Source organism: Triturus cristatus, chromosome 2_1 (assembly GCF_964204655.1).
Source record: "Triturus cristatus chromosome 2_1, aTriCri1.1, whole genome shotgun sequence".
Classification (NCBI taxonomy): Eukaryota; Metazoa; Chordata; class Amphibia; order Caudata; family Salamandridae; genus Triturus; species Triturus cristatus.
The window spans coordinates 843,572,716-843,595,420 of NC_140581.1; the positions used below are offsets into that span (position 1 = coordinate 843,572,716).

Below are 22,705 nucleotides of genomic sequence, written 5' to 3' on the forward strand. Positions count from 1 at the left end.
GGCTCTCGCTGAACGTCCGTGGCCGGGCCAGAGGGCGGGGCCGAGGAACTGCGGGATTGGTCTTGGGTAAGGCCCGAAGGCGATCCCTCGACCGGAGCCGTTGACGGACTCACTGGGATATCCTCCATTTGGACGGGTAGGCCTTGCTCCTCGCCGGAGCTACCTTCTTCGGCCCCTAAGGCCTCGTCGTAGTCTCCTACCTCATCGTCGGCTTCTTCCCTGTGAAAAAGCTCTTCATCAACATCTTCCGATCGGGAACCGTGTTCGGAAGTAGGGCTGGAGGGTATATTTTCCACGCTTTCGACATCTTCATCTTCGGTGCTGAAGATGTTGGTTGGGGCCGGTGCCGCTTGCTGCGCTTCAAGTCTCGCGGCTCGTCGATTCCGTAGAGTCTTCTTGGATCGGAATCGGGCTCAGGCCATGCATTTCGATTCGTCATGATCCGGTGAGAGGCATTTGTTACACACCGGGTGGACGTCGATATGGGGGTATTTGGCGTGGCAAACAGGACACCGCTTGAATGGGGTCCTCGATTCCATCGTCAAAGTTCGGTCGATGGTCGGATTTAATGGATCCGGAAAGTTGTTTAAGTTTGTAAACTAGCCTGTAAACTGTCGATACCGATCGGGAACAGTACCGTCGAAAACTAAAGGCCTTTTGGCCTGAAACTAGATTTTCCTAACTTGAGTCAAGATAAGCAGATCCGAACCCAATGGCGGAAAAAAACAATCTGAGGATGGAGAGGATGCCCATGTGCACTGTAGTCCAGGGGAGGAGTCACCTATCTCAGGATACTTCGAAGACTCTTCCAGGACAACAACGTGCAAACATCCGGACCCAACACTAGGCGGCGATCTATGCACAGATATGAATTCAGCAGCCCACATGCCTCGAACGTGAAATTAAGTCAAGTGGTACTATTTGAACTGCGCAGGATCATACCGTTTTAGTCAAGCGGAGCAGCTGGGATTAGAATTCGCGTATCCTAGTTCCACAGCCTCGGACTTATTCACAGGACCACAGCTCATGTTGCACTTTAAGTCACTGGTAGTGGAAATGGGAACAGGAGGCACAGCAGCTCCAGGTCCAGTAAGATGCCTGCTTGTAGCCGAGCTTGGAAAAACTCATTGTATCTGAGTCTAGTGAAACGTATCTGATGCAGAGGTGAGCAAGCCAACACATTAACAGGGCGAGCCGAGCCAAGGGTCTTATTTGGCTCCTAGAGCCCACGCACGAGTTGAGCCTAGAAAATGTTTGCCATCTAAATCATACAGACAACATTAATAAAGTTTCTTCAAAATAAAAAAAACTGCCTTTAACACGTGGAAGCTTTGACATTATTAGTTTTTAAACATGAACCGTTCATGCCCCCACCCTTACGATGGTGCCTTTAAAATAGGGTTGTGTCAGGACTCCCGGGTGACATTCCGGGTTGTTCCGGACGGGATCAGAGCTTGTGACTTGAACATTGCACTTGTTTAGTAGATAATAACACTTAGTTCGCAGAGCCATTTTGCTTGATATTGAGAGCACAATATGCCACTGCTTCGTTCACCCCCAACTACAAATTGCGGATTCGACCGATTAAGCCGCCTTTTATCCAGATTAAAAGCTCATTAGTGACAAGCATGGGGTTTGTTTCGAATCGTCCGTGGCACCCCCTCTTTCACACCAAGATATTTCATTTTTACTATCCAAGTGTATTTATTTGACAGAATTTAGCAACGAGAAAAAAAATAAAATGCTTTGACTCCCATGCATGGCATGCTCTAGAGGCTAATGTGTGGATGTGTATCCACCAGGCTTAAGTGCGAGCTCAGGCTTTGCCACATGGCCACACACCCTGTGATCCTGGACAAGTAACATAAGCTCAGTGTTCCTCTGTCCCTGTATGCCAGCCCTAGGAGTACTTACAAATATGTCACATGCTGCATATATAGTGCTATCTAAATAACAGACTTGGCCAATAAAATGTGCTGTTCTCATATGCAATGTAAACTTAGAAGAATATGTCACTGCGCCATTAAAATAATGGGGCCTGGCAGGAGCTAACTGTTTTCTTAAAAGACCTGAAATCCTGAGTGCCAATCATGGCACACCCACATGATAAAATTATGTGTCCCTGGACCAGCCACTTTACTCCTTGTTTGGGCTTACATACAAACCAAATTTGTAGAGTTTGCAAACAGACAAAACACAGAACTAGTTTCAGTGTATACAAAAAATGGAATGCCTATATATGCGCTCTTTAGTAGATATATTATTTAAACCTTACTATAAATCACCCCTCGAGTCTCGGTGGGGGCTCAACATCCTGTGATTCTGGGCAAATCTCTTAATCTCCTCGAGAGAGATTTCTAAACGGGTTTTGTGTGTATATAGAAAAAGGGAGTTTTGGGTCTCCCTGCACAAAGTAAGGAAGCGCTGTTCTTTATGCAAATGTAATGCATTGGCACTAGATCATAAGGCAGGACCAGGGCATCAGATCTCTCCGCTCTCCTTGTGATGTGATTTCTTTAGCTGCACACGGTTTATTTATTTACTTTTTTAAACTAAGCCAGCCACTTTTTATATATCGGGAATGGCAATTTTTGTTTTCTTTAAGCTGTATAGGCTTACAAGTCTTTTAGTGCAAAATATTACATGTTAAACCCTGCAGAGACTGGCTTAAGGTGTCACGTGGCAGCTATGCACCGAAATTGACCCCAGAGCATGGAGTGTCAGGCTATACACCTGGCCCTCCACCTGTATTCATTAATAAAGCCATTTGTTGAGATTTTTTTACAGTCAAATGTTTTGCCAAGCTTCACTAAGGCCAAAGAAAGCTACATGACATTTTAAATGACAATGCCTTTTATTTATGTGTTTTGAAAACATGCAAGTGGTGCGTAAACACGCACTTTGTACTTATAGTCCTTGCTTACGAGAAGCAAGGCTGGCAGTAACTGTGCCTCTTTTACTTCCAGCCTTGCTTCTCGTAAGCAAGCACAATAAGTACAAAGTGCGTGTTTAAGCATCGCTTGCAGGTTTTCAAAACACATTAATAAAATGCATTGTCATTTACAATGCCAATAGCTTAAACTCTCGAAAATGCAAGACCTATTGCATTGCAAATGCTTGTTCAAATTACAGGCAGGCTTTGTAACCATAAAACTTTTTTGTGTACATGAGACCCAAAGTTCGTTAGAAAGGTTGGGAGCACTGTGAATACGTTTGGAATAGTAAATTTGCTAACGCAGTATAAACCAGCATGGAGTCCAGTACATTGTTTCTCTGTATGTACACTCTCTCTTTGGTGAACTTCTAGTTTAAGTTTAACAAGTTCAGCAGAGACTCAGTAAATTCTTTTTTGACCGAATGCCCAACTTTAATTTTGAAACACCTTTTGTCAGTGAACAAAGTACTCTACTTCAGGATATATCTGCTCCCTATTTCTTTTCAGGAGTAGTGTTCTACAACTCGCTATTAGGAGCCTTGTTCTAGAAGGGATCAGCATAATGCATATTCTCCCAGTCCCTTTGTAAGCTTTTACATATCGGGATGTTACCGTACCAAAACTGAGCAATAGACCTTGTTTTATTGCTTTATCAATCAATGCCTGTTCACTGCCGATATTGACTTTGTCACTGCTTGCAGAATTGTGGCAAAGCCAATAGCAGCAAGTGGTAATCTTGGAATGTTATTTAGTATAACTTCCAAGATGGCCGTCACGTTACATCTTTATGCAACATGATGGCCATCCTGGAACGGTATACCAATAAGTACACAACATAACATGCTTACACTATTCTGAGATGCCCGCCCTCCATTAATGGCTAAGGAAAAGCCATCAGTTGCAGCAGTGGGCGACAGATCAGCAGGCAGGTGAGCTGGATGGGCGGAGGAATAAGGAAGTGGTATAGGAGGGACATAAAGACATCTAGTGGCAGCAGTGCTCTGTGTTGGAAGAAGGGGAGGTAAGGCAGAAAGAGGGGAGCATAGAGCGATAAGGAGGAAGTGTATGGAGTATATATGAACTATACTTCACCCTCGGCCAGCCAAGAGCTCCAGCTGTCCTTTACTTAGGCAGCTCATCTCTGTGCAGCAGCAGCGAGCAGCTACTGGCAGTGGCTGCGGGGCTGGGCAGGGTACAAGTGCAGGAGGCCTTCCACATCTTGTGACTCATCTATGTCCTGTATGCAGTGCTTACTTTATGCAGGTGGTTGGTATAGAGGGAATTCATTTTTGGGGGCCAGAGAGAATAATTTTTCTTCCTCCACATTTTGGTCCAGAGCAAGAGAGAATTTTTGAAAGGGAGCAAGAAGAAGGCAGAGGACGATAAGGGAACAGCGACAACTGGACATAGCAGGAATGAAAAATAGCCTACAAGAGTGAGATAAGGAGAAAGGAAACGTAGGGTGATCGAAGAAAGAAGTATGACGTGGAATCAACATTTATAAGCCTTGGTTTTCATAAACCCCTACATTCAGCAGTATGAGTGACGGCCTTGTAGGAATAAGTTTGAGCTCCTTGTTTATGTTTTCTATTTGTTTCCAAATTAAGCATGGCATCTGTAGACAATACCAATTGGCTTGGCCTGAATGGGACTGAGGCTAGCTTAAAGACAAACCGATAAATTACACATTAATCAAACAGGGTAATGTTAAGACTAGTATTTGAACAGAGTTCAGCAAACATAAACCATGTAGGATACTTGGAAAAAAACAGAAGCCCAGGCACAGACCCAGATGCTCATATGGGTTCATTTCTGATATCTATTTTTCCTTCGTCTTCATTGCTTGATTTTGCTCGCACGAGTGTCACTCATAGTCGTTGAAATGTCACTCATAATTACACTGAAATTATGAAAATGTCACACATGGCAATCTGAAACCTTGGCAGCTATGAATGGGGTGTCTGTCTCGCTGGATTTTCCAGCCACAGATTCATGTCACCCAGGAAAATTGAATTGTCATTTAGAAGGCAGAGGGAACTCAGCTCTTCAGTTAACTGTTCCAGTGCGGCAGAAGGAGCTTAAAGCAAGAGATACATTAGAGTAAATGTGACTGAGTGTACTTAAAAATCCACTTGTAGAACCTGGGTATCACAATGCTGGACAGTCAAAGAATTACACAGTTTTATCTGTAGCTGATAAAGTATGGCAACTACATCACCTAGCTCACTCTCTCGACCTGCTTGAATGATTTTACAGCCCTCAAAAACTAGATCACCTAATACTGTATGGCCATGAGGAGCTAGCTGCATGCCAGTCAAAAATAATAGTTTAATACAGAGTTGTTAAAAAAGGGCACAAATGTCAGATCTATCGGCCAATACAGCACAAACTGCATTACAAGGAATTCAGCATAAAATATGAATTTGGGATATAGTGTTTAGGCAGGACCAACTTATCTAATTTGCCATTACTGGAGTTGTTTTGACCACAACAATGACACAGGTAGATGTTTCACTGGAGGGGTTATCTGAGAAGCCATGACTTGAAAAGCCACCTTTTTACAGTTCAAATATTTTTTTCCATGAGCCACCAATCTCTCCTTATAACGTTCCATAACTAAAAATCGATGGCGAGAAGGCTACCTAGAAAGGCTTAACCTCGGATTGAGTACTGCATCATATAACATTTTTAACTGGGCACATAACGTGGCCAGGACCTACCTTATTGAATCCATACTGTCGAACTGCATCCACATTCCAGTGATTGGTTCCCTCTTCCTCCAGCAGCTCCTCCTCCTTCTGCCGCCACGCCTCTTCACCCTGCTGCAGCTTAAACACTTCCGTCTGTACTTTGGCCTGCTCCTGGTCCATGGACTCGGAGTTATGCAGGGCCAAGCTGCAAAGTTTCTGCTGGGCTTCAGCGAGGTTCCACTTGCACTCCACTGAACTCTTAACACATTCGGATTGTCTTTTGCATTCCTGCTCCAAACTTCTGTTATACATCTTTGTAATTGACAAATTGAGAATGCTAATTCAAACATATATTCAATTTGCAGCAGTCTTGTAGTAATCATAATGCAGTTACAAAGACATGTTGGCAGCACAGCTCTTTTCATGAACTATACACCTTTACCGGTCTTTTTCTATGCTTTTGCATTGCTTAGCATATACTGTGTGATGGATTGGGAGTCACACTGTAGATTAAGCGCAACACTATTTACCACCCAAGACCACTCCCCTCATACATTACTCTTGGGATGGCACTCTCTAGCCTTATGGCAATGGAGCCCAGAGAAAGCAGTTTCACTGCACTACAAATACAGTGCCTAGAACCTTGCAATATTTAGATTAAGAAATAACACCTAAACGCAAAATGTAACAAAACAACAACACATGATCAAATCAACTAATGAGACTACTCATAACTGTCAAATTGGTAATTGTAACGAGATATGTAATATTATATTCAAGACTATTTATAACATTTGTAATCTCCTGTGTTTATTAACCATTTTGCTACTAGGCCTTTCCCCCACCGCCCCCCCCTCCCCCCCCCCCCCGAGAATGCTAGGCCCCTTTTTGTTGCCATTTGGGGTAGTTCACGCTTAGGCCTCCATAAGAGTTTTCCACTGAAAGTATCCATGCCAAATTTGCGTCCTGTTTTTGTCACCATCCTAGGGATTCTAAAGGTACATAGGGTTTGTGGATTCCCCTGGAGGAGACATTTGGGGTTTTGGGAAAAAATAAGAAAATTTACTCGCCAAAAAGTGTCTGTTTTTCCCATAAAAATTGCATCACCGAAAGGTTTGCTGTGCTAAAGTCACCACCTCCCCAGCTTTCAGGAACATGCAGACCTGAATCAAAAAACCTATATTTTTTAACCACACTTTTGGCAATTTTCAAAGAGCTAGCCCATTTTTCCTCACTTTTGTGTATCAGGGGTGTGAAATGTAATAAAATATCCAACTGTCCATGTGACAGGCTGCTTCATAAATCTACTTGTCCTGTTAAAAAAAAAATCCACTTGTTCCTTTGGTGCCACGTAGTGCGGCTACAAATTATGGCAGCAATCTCATATATGAGCTCTGATAATATACTCTCCGATTATGCCAAGGAGAATACTACAGTAGGGTTTGAATTCCAGCAATTGCCTTATTTTGCCACCATGCTACAGACCTACATACTGGGGCTGGAGGTAGCGCTAAGAAATTGTTTCAGGGTTGGAATGTGCTTTTGAGTCTGTGTAAACCTACTAACTTGCACATTTTAGGGGTTTTCACCAGCTCTTCTCTAATCTTTCCCCATATAAAGAAAGGTTGGAAATTTACTCCAGACAAGGGCAGAAGTAAAACTTCTTCCTGGGTTGGGAAAAAAGTGGTTTGAGAGAAAGTGAACTTTTAGATGCTCAACAGATTTTCGCATTTGCAAATCTACACATGCATTTTTGCTTGTGCTAAAATGCAGTTTGCAAATATTTTATAGGAGTACGATTTCCAGGCCCTCTACTGTAACATTGTGAATTCATGAAAGGAGTAAACCTGCACTACTGCAAGGACATATATACCATTGGTTTACTTTTGTGACTTAATTTAAGAACTGGGCACCTAATTAGGTCTTATGTTAACCAAGACCTTTTGTTTTTATTAAAATTCTCTCTCTTTCTCTAGCTGTAGGCTGGCTTCACTGTGAGTGACAACATTTTGCTCTTTTGTGAAAATGTAAAATCTGATTCTTTCATTATTTGATTAAGCTATGCTTCATCCATTCTTCACCCCTGCCTTACTTTCAGTCTGGTTCTCTTCTTGACACCGCATCTGTATAAACATTAGGTAAAAAATTGCAGGCTGTGTAAACATGCAGAGTCAGCTTGCTCGAAGGTTTTCAGGCAATAGTTAATCCTTAAGTAAAGTATACTCAGAATAGCACATTTTGTTGTTCAGTCTTAAAACGTAGAAATTGCACAAGACACCGAGGCTGTCAGATTCTTGCCTTAGCTCATTTGTGTGTTCTTTCCAAAGTTCTATTTACCTCTGGGCGTTCCTTGTTTGCGATCTTCCCTATAAAAACCCATGTAGCCATTGTTCAAGTGTGCTCCTTTCCTTGAGTAACTCCATGGTGCTCGTTGGATGGAGACCCAATTCTGAATGCTTAATAAATTACCTATGGTTTGTACTTCGCTCCACTGTTGATTACTCCTTACTTGATAAGGACCCGTGGCAAGAGTGGTGACCCTGCGCCAAGCAGATTAAAATTAATCTGTTCCACAAACTGGCGTCCGATCGCGGGGCCCCATCAAAGGCCTGCTGTTGGACTGGGGAGGAGATCAGGTCGGTAAGACGAATTTCGCTGAGGAGCGCACCACCTGATGAGATTAGTGTTGCTCATGGGCCAAGGTGATTTTTCAGCTCTCCGACTCTGATCTTCCTGGCGGCTGCTGGCCTTGACTAGGACCTTCGGACGGTCATTTCTGGATCAGGGACGATCGACAGGTGGGAGGCGAAGACTACGCATGAGGTAAATCTTCATTGAACCAGTTCATTTGTTCATTTGGTTAGGATTAGTTTGGTATTTGCTTGACTTGATATTCGTCTTGACTTGGTATTTGTTTGGTAATCCGTTCGGAATTGGTATTCCGTTCGGAATCTGTTTGGTATTTTGAAACTTAGACTCTGTTTCGGAACTTGCTATTTGTTTTTGCTAACATTTTTTCTTACAGGTAATGTGAGAATATTTTTTATTTCACTCTGTTTATAAGTTCTTTTAATCTTATATAACATGCCTGTTATTAGCACTCTTTGGAAGTTTTGTTGTTGCTACTGCGATAAGCAGAGCATTTTGGCAGCAAGTTAGCCGGCGCCACCAGAAGGTACGCCGAATTTTGAGATGTACGTCACATATGGTATTTGTCCAATCATGTATAATGCATTGTGGAACAAATATACAAAAGGGGATCCCCAGTTAGAATGGCCATTAGAGGGAACCATGGACCCTCACAAACTCGAGTAATTGTTTTTAAAGAAAGTTAGGCCAGCTATGTTTGACAGATTGCGTATGTGGAGGAAAGAAGTGAAGGAGCGGCAGCTCAAGGCAGAGGAGGTACGAAGGAATCAGGAAAGGAAAACAGAGTATCAGAAGTATAAGGAATTGAAGGATAAGGAAGTTAGGGAGAAAAAGGAATGTTTAGATAGAGAGCATTGTTTATTAATATCTAAGGAATATATAGTTAGACCAACTGTAGCAGTTCAGGTCCACCAAGAAGATGTGGATTCAGATATTGATTGGTTGTTGATAGAACGACCCCACCCCCATATGTACCTTTAACACTCTTCCCCCTGGACCCCTAAATATTGCCCCCCTTGTATCCCCGTCTCCCCCTCCTTTGCCCAGGGTTGTCCAGCTCCCTATTTTCCAACCAATACCGGTACATTCCTTACCCCCTCCAACCCAGGCTACTGCACACCCATCCCAAGCCTCTGCCCCTCCACCTCAGGCCACTGCATTTGAAATGACTAAGGATTCTGTACTTCCTGCATCTGTCCAGACCCCTCGAGTTCTTCGCTCTACTGTACCTCAGTTTCATTAGGACGGGATAAGATTGATGGTATTAAATTGGTTGAGTAATCTAGAAATGGAGGTAGGAGAAATGATAGATCAAATACAGGATTTTCTAAGGGTGAGCTTCTTTGTCTTATAAGTAAGCTTTCTCATCAACTTATGATTCAATGGGAGATGACTACAGGGCGAAATGGCCCAGATGATGTTAGAGCTATTAATCGACAATGTCAGATAGGGACCTTCTCTGTAAGTAGAGTTAATGCTGCCAAAGCAACAATAATTGGATTCCGGAATGAACTCTCTTCCTCTCCCCGAATAAGATCTATGAGGGAAGCTGTGCCACAGTTCATTCCTGAAAAAGGGAATGCAGATAACGATGACCCTAATGGACCCAATGCTAGAGCCCATTTTTTATACAATTGGATATATACGCCCTGGAAAAGGATGGATGTACTTACTTTAAAAGCCTTCTTACCAGACATAAGGAAAAATCCTAGGGGATTTTATGATGATGTACAGGTAGCCATTGATTCTTGTATCATGACCTTAGCAGATATTGATGTTTTTTTTGGTATGATCCTGCCACCAGATATGTGGCGACTTACCCAGAAACAGGATCATGCTGTTGATTTGGGAGGAGATTGGGTTGTCATAATAACAGCTGATAGAGAAAGGAAACCTGGTCAGAAACCTAGTCAGCTCATTCTGGATCTTCCTGGTAACATACTTAATTATATAAAAACGATGGTTCCAGCTAGGAAAATAGATTGGGCACTCCTTACTGCTTGTAAACAGGGAAGACATGGCTTGGCAGTTCGGGCTGGACTGTTCCCATGAGGCACAGGGTCAGACTGATTTGCATATGGCCATGTTTGAACTGGGGTAGTGGAGTGAGCTAAAGAATGATGATGGATTAAACACTGATCAGTTGACTGAGGGTGAGTGCTTGCAATGTTCAACACTCCGTCCATCATCCCCTTTGGTATTGCTTTGTTCGCCCTAAGTTGGCAGGGTATGCCCAGACGTGGGTCCCTTGCTCACTTTGCCACTGGATTCAAGATAGCCTGGCTGATGAGGGTTATGGACCCGAAACCGGTCCCAGGATGCTTGTTTCCGGTCCAGGGAAGACATGGCTTGGCAGTTCGGGCTGGACTGTTCCCATGAGGCACAGGGTCAGACTGATTTGCATATGGCCATGTTTGAACTGGGGTGGTGGAGTGAGCTAAAGAATGATGATGGATTAAACCCAGATCAGTTGACTGGGGGTGAGTGCTTGCAATGTTCAACACTCCGTCCATCATCCCCTTTGGTATCGCTTTGTAAACAAAGAGGGAGAGGCTGTCCCTGATTTCTTTACTCGCTTTGAGGAAGTTTCCTCTAATGTATATAATAGCCCTATTCTTCCTGTCCTTAAAAGGGGGGATGGAATACAGGATAAAAGTTTATAAATTTGTGATTGATTTGAGAGAAAAGTAACAAGATAGTAGTCTCTCAATATCTTGCTTTTTCTCAGCTAAAATTAATACACTTGTGGGATTTTCTGGCATCCCCGTTCAAAACCCTATTTCACAACAACTGAATGTTAGTACAAGGGTCTCCAATATTTTCTGTAACAAACGTTACTAGTAATGTAAAATGAGTACCCCATCCAAGAGTATTAGTAGTGATCACATTGGTGTATTAGCCAGGATTTTCAACAGTAATGAAAAAAAAAAAAGAGAAAAAAAAAGAGGCTTTGACAATTTGAACTGAAATATTACATGGGTACTAGATGCAAACAATAGCTGCAATACTCCCTTGCTCCAAGGTATAAAAATGAGTAATAAATATCTCCAACTGAAATAATAGTTTTAAACACATTTTCAAAATGTCACCTATTTTCTCTGTAGGCATCAGTTTATGAGTTGTGAAAATACAAAAGAAATGTTGTCTTGAATGCCGGAGTTTTATTTTTTAAAATACAGGTTGGACCGTACACTGGTGAGCTGCTGGTAGTTTAAAAGCTACTCATTGGAGACATAGCAATACAGCAGAAGGTTTGAAACAAGTTACGGTGAAATTATTGCATTACTTAACCTTCTTGGGACAAAGTATCTCTTTTCCAATTACAGTATTGTCAACAGAAGGTTACCTATTTAGGTCTCCTCCTGTCGAAGGGGGTAAGACGCTACACCAACATAGGATATAATTAGTGCAGAATTTGCAGAAACCACGGACTCAAATCTAATATCTGTGCGTTTATTACCAAATCTTTCACTAATTACAAAACCCCTGCTTGCTTTAACATTAAAGCACGTATGCATGCTGCTTCCTTGGACTAATCAGTGTGAAGCTGTCTTTTTGTAATTGAAAAAAATGCTTTATGCAATGCTCCTGCTTCAGGTAAAACCTGATTATTACAAATTTTTGCATGTAAAATATGGTTGCACCTTGGCACGGTCCCATGTAGGAAGGAATAAGTCATGTGCATATTTCTCCTACACATTGGACCCCACTGCGATAAAGCAATCTGAAATGTATATTTAAGGTCACAATTTGACAGTTATGGTACCACATTTAGTGGATATCTAAAAAAAAAATAATTCAGACCCAGCACCTGACCAGTGCGATATTAACAGGGTATGAGTTGATACTTTTTGCTCCAAAACATCACTCTGAAATGCTGTAACATTTTGAATCCAGCCTCTGTGCTACCCCTTTCTAAGTCCCAACAAGATGAGAAGCATGATTGCATATTTATTATGGAGAAGGAGACTAAGGGACGGGTAGACCTGACAGATACCCCTATATCTGACCCACTAGGGGAACTGTCCGTGGATGGTGCATGTTACAAACTACCTGATGGCTATAGTACAGCGGTCTATTTAGTTATTCCCTTGAAATCTGTGGTTGAGTTATGTAAAATACAACAAATGTCAACGCAATCTGTGAAGCTGACAGCTTTGACTAGAGCTGGAGTCGCCCATTCATTCGGACTTTTTATTTTGCATAGTGATGAGATACAGTAAGGGGAATGAATAGTAAAGATACTAGATACCTTGATGTTAACAAAAAAAGTTGCTATTGTTAAATATTTTGTCCACAATAAAATGATAGATGAGGTAATACAGGGAAATACTTTTGCCAATGAACCAGTTAAACGAACAGCCTATTTAGAGTATAGTTTAATGTATATTGTAGGGACAGTTAAATGGACACCAGACGTAACTATGTTTAATCAGACTCTAGATTTCATTAGGGAAGTACAGGAAGAAGCTACGGAGGAACAGTAGGAACAGTGGAAAAGACATGGGGGTCAGGATGCGACAGGATGTTGGATAGATCTGTCAGGAAAGCAAAGATGAATGCTACCAAATTATTATGTGAATTTAATTTAATTTAATTTAATTGTGGGTTTATATAGCGCTAGAATCGACTCCCGGAGGAGTATCTCTGCGCTTCGACCGCTGGGGAACCCGTCCTGGCTCACCCTGAGAGATGGTCCCTAATGGGTATCTCTAAGGTGCGACCAAGCATCCCCGGTGGTCTGGGGGGGCCGTTGTGAAGATGAGGCAAGCTAATGCCCAGAGTTACTGAGTGTGGTCCCTGACTAGAGTAGGCACCGAAGCGAGAATTATCGAGTCCGCTGACCCTGGTCCACGACCCTGCCGCGTCGGGAATTGAACCCTGGTCCCGGGCCGTCCTCTGCTTACGGGTCTGCCGCCTCTAACCAGTGAGCCACACTTCTCCACTGAATGTTATTGTTACCATGGCCCACAGTTCAGCCCATATCAGTGCTAAAGGAATAGTGGCCACGTCAGATCATGTATGGTTCAATAATCTGATTCCCAGGGTGGCAGAGTTCTATGTCAAGAGGTGCATGATGTGCCATACTTATAGCACAGGAAAAGGTACCCTGTTTCAACAGGATATTTTGCACCCCCTGGCCTGCCCTTTGAAGGTCTTGCAACCAGTTGAGATGGTTATGGGGAGGCCAGCAAATGTATAGGGTGCACCAAGATCAAGGACAATCTGACATTGAATTTACCATTCTAGTTGATTACTGTGTTGACTAAAAGATCTGCATTTGATCCATTCACAGGTGAAGGCCAGTCTCTCTACCAGTCTTAAAGGTCCAGGTCACAAGCTGAGGCCTAGAGACGGTGTCTTTACCCAACAGTTTCAGAGGCCAGTGCATGTTTTCTTCGCCACCCAAACTGCTGTTAAGTGCACAGGGCACAGACACCAGATCCATGTCAGTGATGTGGAGAAAGCAAGCGCCACTTCCTTTGCCATATGATCAGTGGATATCAAGAGGAATACCTGATTTATCATGCCTGACCAAGATGAACATCCTGACATTGTTCAGCCTTGATACTAAGTGTGGCCAAGGGCCAAAAGAACTATAGACTTTGATTGAAGAAACTATCTCTGGAGAGGTGGCAACCAATGCGGGTGGTCAAGACCGCCAATGTCTGGACCAGTACATAAGCTTGCAAGTGAGGCTTTGAAGTAAAAGACACTTGGGACTTAATGCTCTTTGATAGTGTAGTGAGGGAATTTTAGGAGAATTGAGATTACACTGCTCTGTTTCTGGCTGATCGTTACGCTACTCTTTGTTACCTTGGCAATCAAACGACAAATACTACAGAAAAAGGAAGGAAGGTTAAGAAACATACAGGTTGGATATAAAAGATCAGTATAGGGAATAGTGTTAGGTGTTCTTCTGAAATAGGTATTTGTATATAGATTAGGTTGAAATGGGTAGAGTTGTCGATCTGTCATTAAGGCCCTTTGAGAAGGTGTTTTTGACCTATTAGGAGGAATAGAAGTACTTGCCCCGAATGCCCCCGCTAAAAGCTGACCATTTGGGATTAGAAAGAGAAAAATAGGGATATTTGTATGTTTTCTATTGTTAGTATTGGGATTTTTGGGTCTATTATGGAGACTTCAAACATATTACCCTGTTCATAGCCTAAGTGCCCCCTACTTCTACCGCATCTGAACATTATCACTTCACCTTGAGGATTCACACTGTCAAATACATTAAACGCCCTTAATGTTAATTGAGCCACACAAAAGCTTCACCAAAATAACTGCAGCAATACACCAGGAAAAAGGAACATGGATTTGGTCTGAATGGTTTTGAGGTATTGTTTCTGCTTGAGGCTGGAAATTATTAATGGGAATAGTGATTATAGGAGCCATCTTTCTCACTTGCTGTTGCTGCATTCAGTGTCTCCCTGTGATATGTACAGCTTATATAGCTACCTGTAACAGTATCAAGCCTTCCCTAATTAATGTTTATGAATTAAGTATAGAAATGATCATGCATACGGAAATGTATGAATTGATGAATATTAAATGTACAAGATTAATATATGTACTTTTAAAATGGGTTCAGCATAGCTGAAAAGTAAGGGCTGTGAAAATGTAAAATCTGATTCTTTCATTTTTTGATTAAGCCATGCTTCATCCATTCTTCACCCCTGCCCTACTTTCAGTCTGGTTCTCTTCTTGACACCGCATCTGTATAAACATTAGGTAAAGATTCGCAGGTTGGGACATTGTAGGCTGTGAAAACATGCAGAGTCAGCTTGCTCGAAGGTTTTCAGGCAATAGTTAATCCTTAAGTAAAGTCTACTCTGAATAGCACATTTTGTTGTTCAGTCCTAAAACGTAGAAATTGCAGAAGACACTGAGGTTGTCAGATTCTTGCCTTAGCTCATTCGTGTGTTCTTTCCAAAGTTCTATTTACCTCTGGGCATTCCTTGTTTGTGATCTTCCCTATAAAAACCCATGTAGCCATTGTTCAAGTGTGCTCCTTTCCTTGAGTAACTCCATGGTGCTCGTTGGATGGAGACCCATTCTGAATGCTTAATAAATTACCTATGGTTTGTACTTCGCTCCACTGTTGATTACTCCTTACTTGATAAGGACCCGTGGCAAGAGTGGTGACCCTGCACCAAGCAGATTAAAATGAATCTGTTCCACACTTTCACAAGGAACACATTGGCACACTAAGTAATTTTGTTCAGTGCCAGGAACTACTGTAGCAATGTGTGTGTTTTGAGACCAAAACATATAATTGCTTTTTGCAAATGTTTGTTATAATGGTGAGGGTTTGGCAGCTCCCACAGCAATAACGTTTTACAAAAAACATGTCAAAACAAGACCTGCATTGACAAACCAAAAGGCTGACTACCAATGTCAGACCTATTGGCTTTGCCAATACATTTTTTCATTTTTAGGTTTCCCATAATCTTCTTAAAACTGGTTGCACTGATTACCATTCTGAATATTTTTGGGAATACTAGCATGCATCAACATATTTTACTAGATGATGCTTCAAAGAAATGGTACCTACAAATTCATAGTAGTTTAGCAATAATATTTATTTCCTAGTTGCATTTCTTAGTGAACATTTCATTTTGAAAGCAAAGACTCATCAATCTTACTTTCAAGCTTCTGCAACTATTTGCATCTAATCAGAGAGCATTCTGGGAGCATTATACGTAGCCTCATATTGTTAAACTTTGCAAAAGTGTGAACACATTTTTATACTGGGAACACTGTCAGCAGTGCAGTTCAAGCTTACAGCATTTCCTTTGATCACTCACCCTAATATTAAAGACTTTTCAATAATGGAACATAAATACAAGTTCAAACAGCATTAACATATGGACACAAATAGTGCCTTAACTTCAGACATGCCCTTCCCTGATCCATAATGTGGCACTGTAAACTGGCAGCCAAAGGGTTTGTGCTGCAGGGGGTTGGGCCTACTTGTCTCAAGGACAAAATAAACATGAAAACGTGTTGTCCTTGACCCCAAACAATGGGTGCTGGGAGTTGGCCTATAGGAATTCCACAACCCTTCAACCTACTACTAGTTTGTGGGAGATCCAGGAAAGCAACAGAATTATGAAAAGTAAACAAAATTCAGAATTCAGCAAGAGTTTGTGTAGATTCCTCAAAGGTTTCCCAAGATACTAACCACTGAAATAAAAAATATTACAAATGAGTAGGAAAAAACATCGATTTGAGACACTCATTTGTAAATTATTGCCATGATGGCCGATTTACAAAAGTAATATACTACTATGTCTGCTAGACCCTTCTGGTTGTGGAGATGTATAGGGTTTGTAGGTATTCCAAGAATCTGAGGTACCCAGAGCCAACAAATGACCTGGACCTTACAATAGTTTTTCATTGTGTACCGGGTATAGAGAAATTCATATGGCAAAATATAAAAAGCGTAAATGGTTATCAAGGAAACCTATGTACTTCTGAAATGGACACCAGATACAGAATTTAGAAGCAGTGGTTATTTGTACATCTCTGAATTTGTGGGTACCCATACTAGCATGTGATTAAGAGGGCATTTCCCAAAACGTCTTCTTTCTTACACACTGGCTTACATTTGGAAGGCACAAATGCAGAGAAATATAATTGATAATGACCAATGTTGTACCATCCTGTTTCCCCCACAAGTCCCCCGATAAAAATGGCACCTCACTTATGTTGCTAGGCCTAGTGTATGTGACAGGAAAGGGCCCAAAACACAACTTAGACACATCACATTTTTCCACAGAAAACTGACCCTTTTTATGTAATCTGGAAACCTAGAAAACCTGTAGATATCTGAAAACTAGACACATAGTGGAATCCAGGGTGGGGGTGACTTTTGAGGCTCTCACCATGTTTTTCTACTCAGAACCCTAGGAAAATGTAAAACTTAAACTAAAAACAAACATTTTCTTCACATTTCTGTGAGGAAAAGTTCTGGAATCTGTTGTGGGTAGGCAAAGTGCCAGCGACAGGAAAGGGCCCAAAATGCAATAGTGGCATTTTTCCCACTGAAAATGAACCATCATTATTTTGTTGATTTTAGGCCCTAGTTCAGGAAACTTAGCGAACCAGCATATTTTGAAAACTAGACACCCAGGGGAGTCCAGAATGGTGTGACTCGCGTGGTTCCCATAAAGTTACCTAAAATTGTGCCTTTTCCTTGCATTTCCTGCGGCGTGAATCTCATTGACCCTAGTTTGATGTTTGCTTGTTGGAGGCACTAGGCTCAGCCACACAAGTGGGGTAGCATTTATATTGTAGCAAGTGGGGGAACACTGGGTGGTAAGAATGTTGTGCATTCCAGATGATTTCGGGAGTTTTTTGTCACGGTCATAGAAATACAAGGAAAATGTGTGTTTTTAGTAAAAGTTTGAGATTTGCACGGCATGGTGGATAATAAATATTGTGGGATTCACTCGAGGCATGACACCCTGGACTCCCCCGCATGTCTAGTTTTCAGAAATCTCTGGTTTTGGTAGGTTTGTCTGGGTGGCTGCCGGGCCCAAACACCAAAGCTACCCCTATTTCTGATTTCTCCCCTTTGTGCTTTGGGGCCTTTTGTATCACAGGCGCTAGGCACCTCCACAAAAGTAGGGTAGGACTTTTATCTGGACAAGTGGGGGAACGCAGGGTGGTAAGAATTTTGTGGAACCCTGTGGTTTCCGTAAGTTTCGGTCACAGGAACGCAAGCAAAATGCGCGATTTTAGTCAAAGCTTGAGATTTGCAGGGCATTGTGGGTAAGAAATATCATTGGATCCAAATGAGACACACCATCTTGGACTGCCCCTGGTGTCTAGTTTTCAGAAATGTATGGATTGGGTAGGTTTCCCCCAGGTGGTAGCTGAATTGAGCCCTAAACACGCAGCCATTCAGCATAAAAGTTGGACGATATTGAGACTTAGCCTTCTCCGCTACCCATATGTATACATAAAAATAAAATATACCAAAACAATAAATCCCCTCTTCCCACAAGGGCGGGGATGCTGTAGTCGCTATAGAACCATAGAGGCAGAAAGACTCTACTGGCCATTCTGGAGTAGAAGTATTAGGTCGATGCCAGAGTAGGTTACCCTAGCCTTTTTTTGATGCCATGTTGAAATCCCTGTTCCCTAATTGCCTTTCTGTCACACAGGGCAAATTTTGCGTAAACACCCTCAATCCACCCCCAAGTGGCAGAAAGACTGATACACTATTCTGGGGTAGGAGCACAGTACGATGCCTGGGTGAGCCACCCTCCCCCTTTCTTTTTCTTGGCCTATTTTTCCCCAGGTGTCTAGAGGCCCCAAGTGGCAGAAACACTGATGCACCTTTTCTGGGGTGGGAGCACGGTGTAATGCCTAGGTGAGCCACCCCACGCCTTTTTTTGGCCCAAAAAACAAAACAAACAATGGTGTGTGTGCGGGGGGTGGGGGGAGAGACTTTCCCAGGCACAAACCGTGCGCCCAACCCAGGTTGGGTCCATCAGTGTTTCGTACCCCCTCCCCCCAACGGATGAATTAAGGGTGCTTACCTAAATATGCCCCGGGGGACAGAAAATCCAGTAGACACCAGGGAAAAATAGGCCCAAAAATAAACAAGCATTTGCAATGCAATCGGTCTCGCCTTTGAGACGTTATAAGTATAAACGAAGTTGACATTTTTGTGCAACGCGATATGCAGCTTCCAAGGACAGGCAGCACGAGTGAAGCTGTGCCCCCTTTTTCTTTCAGAAATACATTCTTACGCTGCATAGAACGTTATGCCTCTCGTGAGCTGGTGCCGGTGTTGAATGGGGTGAAGGGGGAGGCGGCAGTTATGTGCTGTGGGTTTGCAGCAGCACAAGCAGAGCCTGGGGAGGGGGGGGTCAGTAGGGACAGACTGGAGGTGGAGAGAGAGCCGTAAACAGCTGCAAGTAGTTCAATAGGCACAGTGTCGCCGTCGCCAAATAGTGTGAGGGGCCAACCAGGGATAAGGGGGTCCAAAAAAGGCTCATTACTTTGGCTATGGCAGTGCAATTTTTTTTTCTCAAAAATACGCAATAAACTAACACGTTTGACAAGTAAAGGAGTTGTTCAGCAGCGAAGACACACCAGCCTCGATTTCAGGCTGCTGTCCACATGTGATCAGGAAAAGTACTGCCATTAACAGTACGAGACAGCCAATGCTTGAGCTGAGCTGAGCTGAGCCGAGCCACTGTCCCATGTTGAATGCTGTGGTGAGCATAAGCAAAGTGTGAATGACAATTCAACAGGTCATTGAACTGAAATCCTCTCCAAGTATTTATATATATTTTTTTAAATGAGGCTGGCACGACAGTGCCGATGTATAGGATAGAATAAATTATAGTAAGGTATATGGTACTATACAAATAAACTGCAAATCATATAGGATAGGATAGGATAAGGATTTGTATAGCGCACGAATGCCGAAGCGTCTTGGCGCTGGTAAGCACAGGGGGAAGACACAGTCCTCAAATGCGATCCTCTTGGAAGAGCCGTGTCATTAGCAGTTTTCTAAAAACTTGATGATTTTCTGTTAGTTTCAGAAAACAGGGAAGCTTATTCCAGAGACCGGCGGCACGGAAAGAGAAAGCTCTACCGCCCCATCTGACTTTCCTAACCCGATTTATCTTGATAATACTCCGAGTACTGGACCTAAGCACCCGGCCCGAAGTATAGGGGATAAAGAGTTTCTGAACATCCTTGGCCCCCCCCCCAAAAACAGCCTTATGTACTAGGCTTATAGACTTAAAGTCTATACGTTGCTGAACAGGGAGCCAATGTAGTGTTTTGATTCCCGCTGAGATGGATTGATCTCTTGGGACGTCCAGCAATAGTCTCGCTGCAGCGTTCTGGAGAGTCTGCAACCTCTTTATCTGTGTCTTATCTATCCCCAACAGCAAGGCGTTGCAATAGTCCAGTCTGGACAGCACAAGGGCAACTACAACGGTCTTGCGAAGGTCTGGTTCGATAAAAGGGAAAACCTTCCGCAAAGTCCTTATTAAAAAGGAACAAGATGACGCAAGGCTATTGACGTGCGCTGAAAAGTTGAGCTGGTTGTCAAACAACACGCCCAGATTTCTTACTTTGGGCACGGGGCAGGGGCACTCCCTGGCCTCCACCGGCCACCATAATCCGTTCCACAGGGGACTCCCCTGGCCGAACTCGATAATTTCCGTCTTCTCGGTATTGATCTTCAAGAAACTATCCCGCATCCAGCTCATAATTTCTGACAGGCAGCTATGGAATTTAAAAGCCATGTCATTAGGTTGTTTAACCGCGGAGACTATGAGCTGGGAATCATCAGCATAGGAGACGATCGTGAAGCCATGCTTCCTAATGAGCTTTGCCAGAGGAGTCACATGGATATTAAATAGCGTCGGTGATAATGCTGAACCCTGCGGAACACCACATGGCAGATGAAAACTGTTCGACTGCAAGCCGTCCCATAGCAAGCTTTGCTCCCTGCCTTCCAAAAAAGAAGAGAGGAGGGACAGCGCAGCCCCCTGAATACCAATTTCCTGAAGCCTTTGGATCAACACCGCATGGTTTACGGTGTCGAAGGCAGCCGACAGAGCCAACATCACAAGGATTGCCTTGCCTCCCCCATCCACTATGCTACGAATTTCCTCTGCTGCCACAAGAAGTGCTGACTCCGTAGAATGTTGTGCACGGAAACCGTGCTGAGAGGAGTCAAGCAAATCGTGGGAGCTTAGATATTCAGTCAGAGATCGATTTAACTCCCTCTCCAAAATTTTGGCAGCAATAGGCAATGCGGCGATTGGGCGGTAGTTCTTTAATATGTGGGGATCCAGTGTGGGTATTTTTAACAGCGGTCTGATTATTGCCCTCTTCCAGCTTAAAGGGTAGCTACCGGACTCGATTACTTGATTGATTAGCGGGGACAGTTCTTCTGCACTCAACTCTGCAGCAAGATGCATAATTGAAGGGGGGCAGGGATCCATGGGTGAACCTGATTTTGTTAAAGTAACCAGCCTACACGTTTCCTCTCTTGTAATAGGGGCAACATTCCTAAGGCCAATATGGCCCTTGGTGCTGGTTGTCTGCCACTGGCCACGACTCTCCAAACTAGAGTCCAAGCTCATAAAATCCTTGTAAATTACCTGTACCTTATCCTGGAAGCACACGGCAAGCTTTTGGCATGTTTCTTGGTCTGGCCGGTAAGTGTTATCCTGAGGGGGCTTAGAGAGAGCAGCTATTGTCTTAAAAAGCTCCTTGGCCGAATTACCGGCTTCCCTGATCTTAGTCGCGTAGAAAGCACTTTTAGCTGCAATTATTGCCTCTCTATATTCTAATAGGGCACAGTTGTAGTGGCCTTTACCCTCAGTGCTGTAGTCCACTCACCAGAGGCGCTCCGCCCTCCTATATCTGCACTTCAGGGTCTTCAGTTCCTTATTATACCATGGCGCGGATGGCTTAGTTCTCCTCATGCCAAGCAGCTTCTCCGGTGCTACTTTGTCAACGGCGGCCGCCAGCCATCTATTGAAGAGCAATGCCGCCTCAGAGTTATCTCCGCTATGGGTAGGACGTGAACATCCTAATGCAGCAGTTAGATTGTCCGCAGTCACCTGTGACCATGGTCTAATTTTTTGCTTCTCCGATATGGGGCAAGGGGGGGCTGCTCGTACTCCAGTCCTGATCTTAAAATGAACTGCAGACCAAGGAAGAGTCATGATGTTAGCAATCTATGGTACCTATGTACATCTAGAACACCTAGAAAAGAAGCCTAATGGAGCGATAAAAGGACTTGAAGCAGTACCTTCTGCAGCATATGCGGATGTGTAACACTGTAATCAAATACATATATAGCCAATGTGTTATAGAAAAAGAAATCTCTATTTACGCCACATGACTTAGAGTGGCCGTTTAGGCGCAGTTCATTCTATGGACTCTAACATATGCATGTTATTTGAATTTTGGAAATACAATATCAGTCAACGATCTTCTTCATTCTCAGCGGCTGGGATAGACAGCAACAGTCTTGGTGGCATCAGAAAGGGTCTTTTCAAATTATATTGATGAGACATCTCTTCCTGCGCTGAAATGATGTCACTGCCCACTATCTATACTGAACCCCTATTTGTTTAGAGCTAATTCTCCAACAACTGAGTAAGTTAGGGCTGGTTAAAATCATGTGGTGGGCAGAGTTTGGTCAGTCTGAGCCACCATAATTTAGTTAAGTATCCAGGCTCCTAAAACTGACCCTCTTAATCGCTGCAACTCAAAGGGATGCCGACTGAGCCTGCTGCAAAATGCCTTCCACGGCTGTGCCAGCACACCGCTTGCAGGTGCCAGGCTAAGCTTGAGACAGAGCGTAACCCCACCTTCAGCTTTAAATGTTGTTTCTAACTTCGGACCATGACAGGAAACAGGAAAGTGAAAGTGT

At 43.1% G+C, this 22,705-nt stretch overlaps 1 protein-coding gene across 2 annotated transcripts in view; it reads right to left on the reverse strand.

The window, feature by feature from the left end:
• Positions 1 to 22,705, reverse strand: part of CDC37L1 (cell division cycle 37 like 1, HSP90 cochaperone) — a 260,540-nt gene that overhangs the window by 180,959 nt on the left and 56,876 nt on the right. For both annotated transcript variants that reach the window (XM_085632929.1, XM_085632930.1), the window contains exon 2: positions 5,656 to 5,937. In XM_085632929.1, the coding sequence (XP_085489055.1) occupies positions 5,656 to 5,937 (282 nt within the window). The remainder of the gene's footprint in view (positions 1 to 5,655; positions 5,938 to 22,705) is intronic.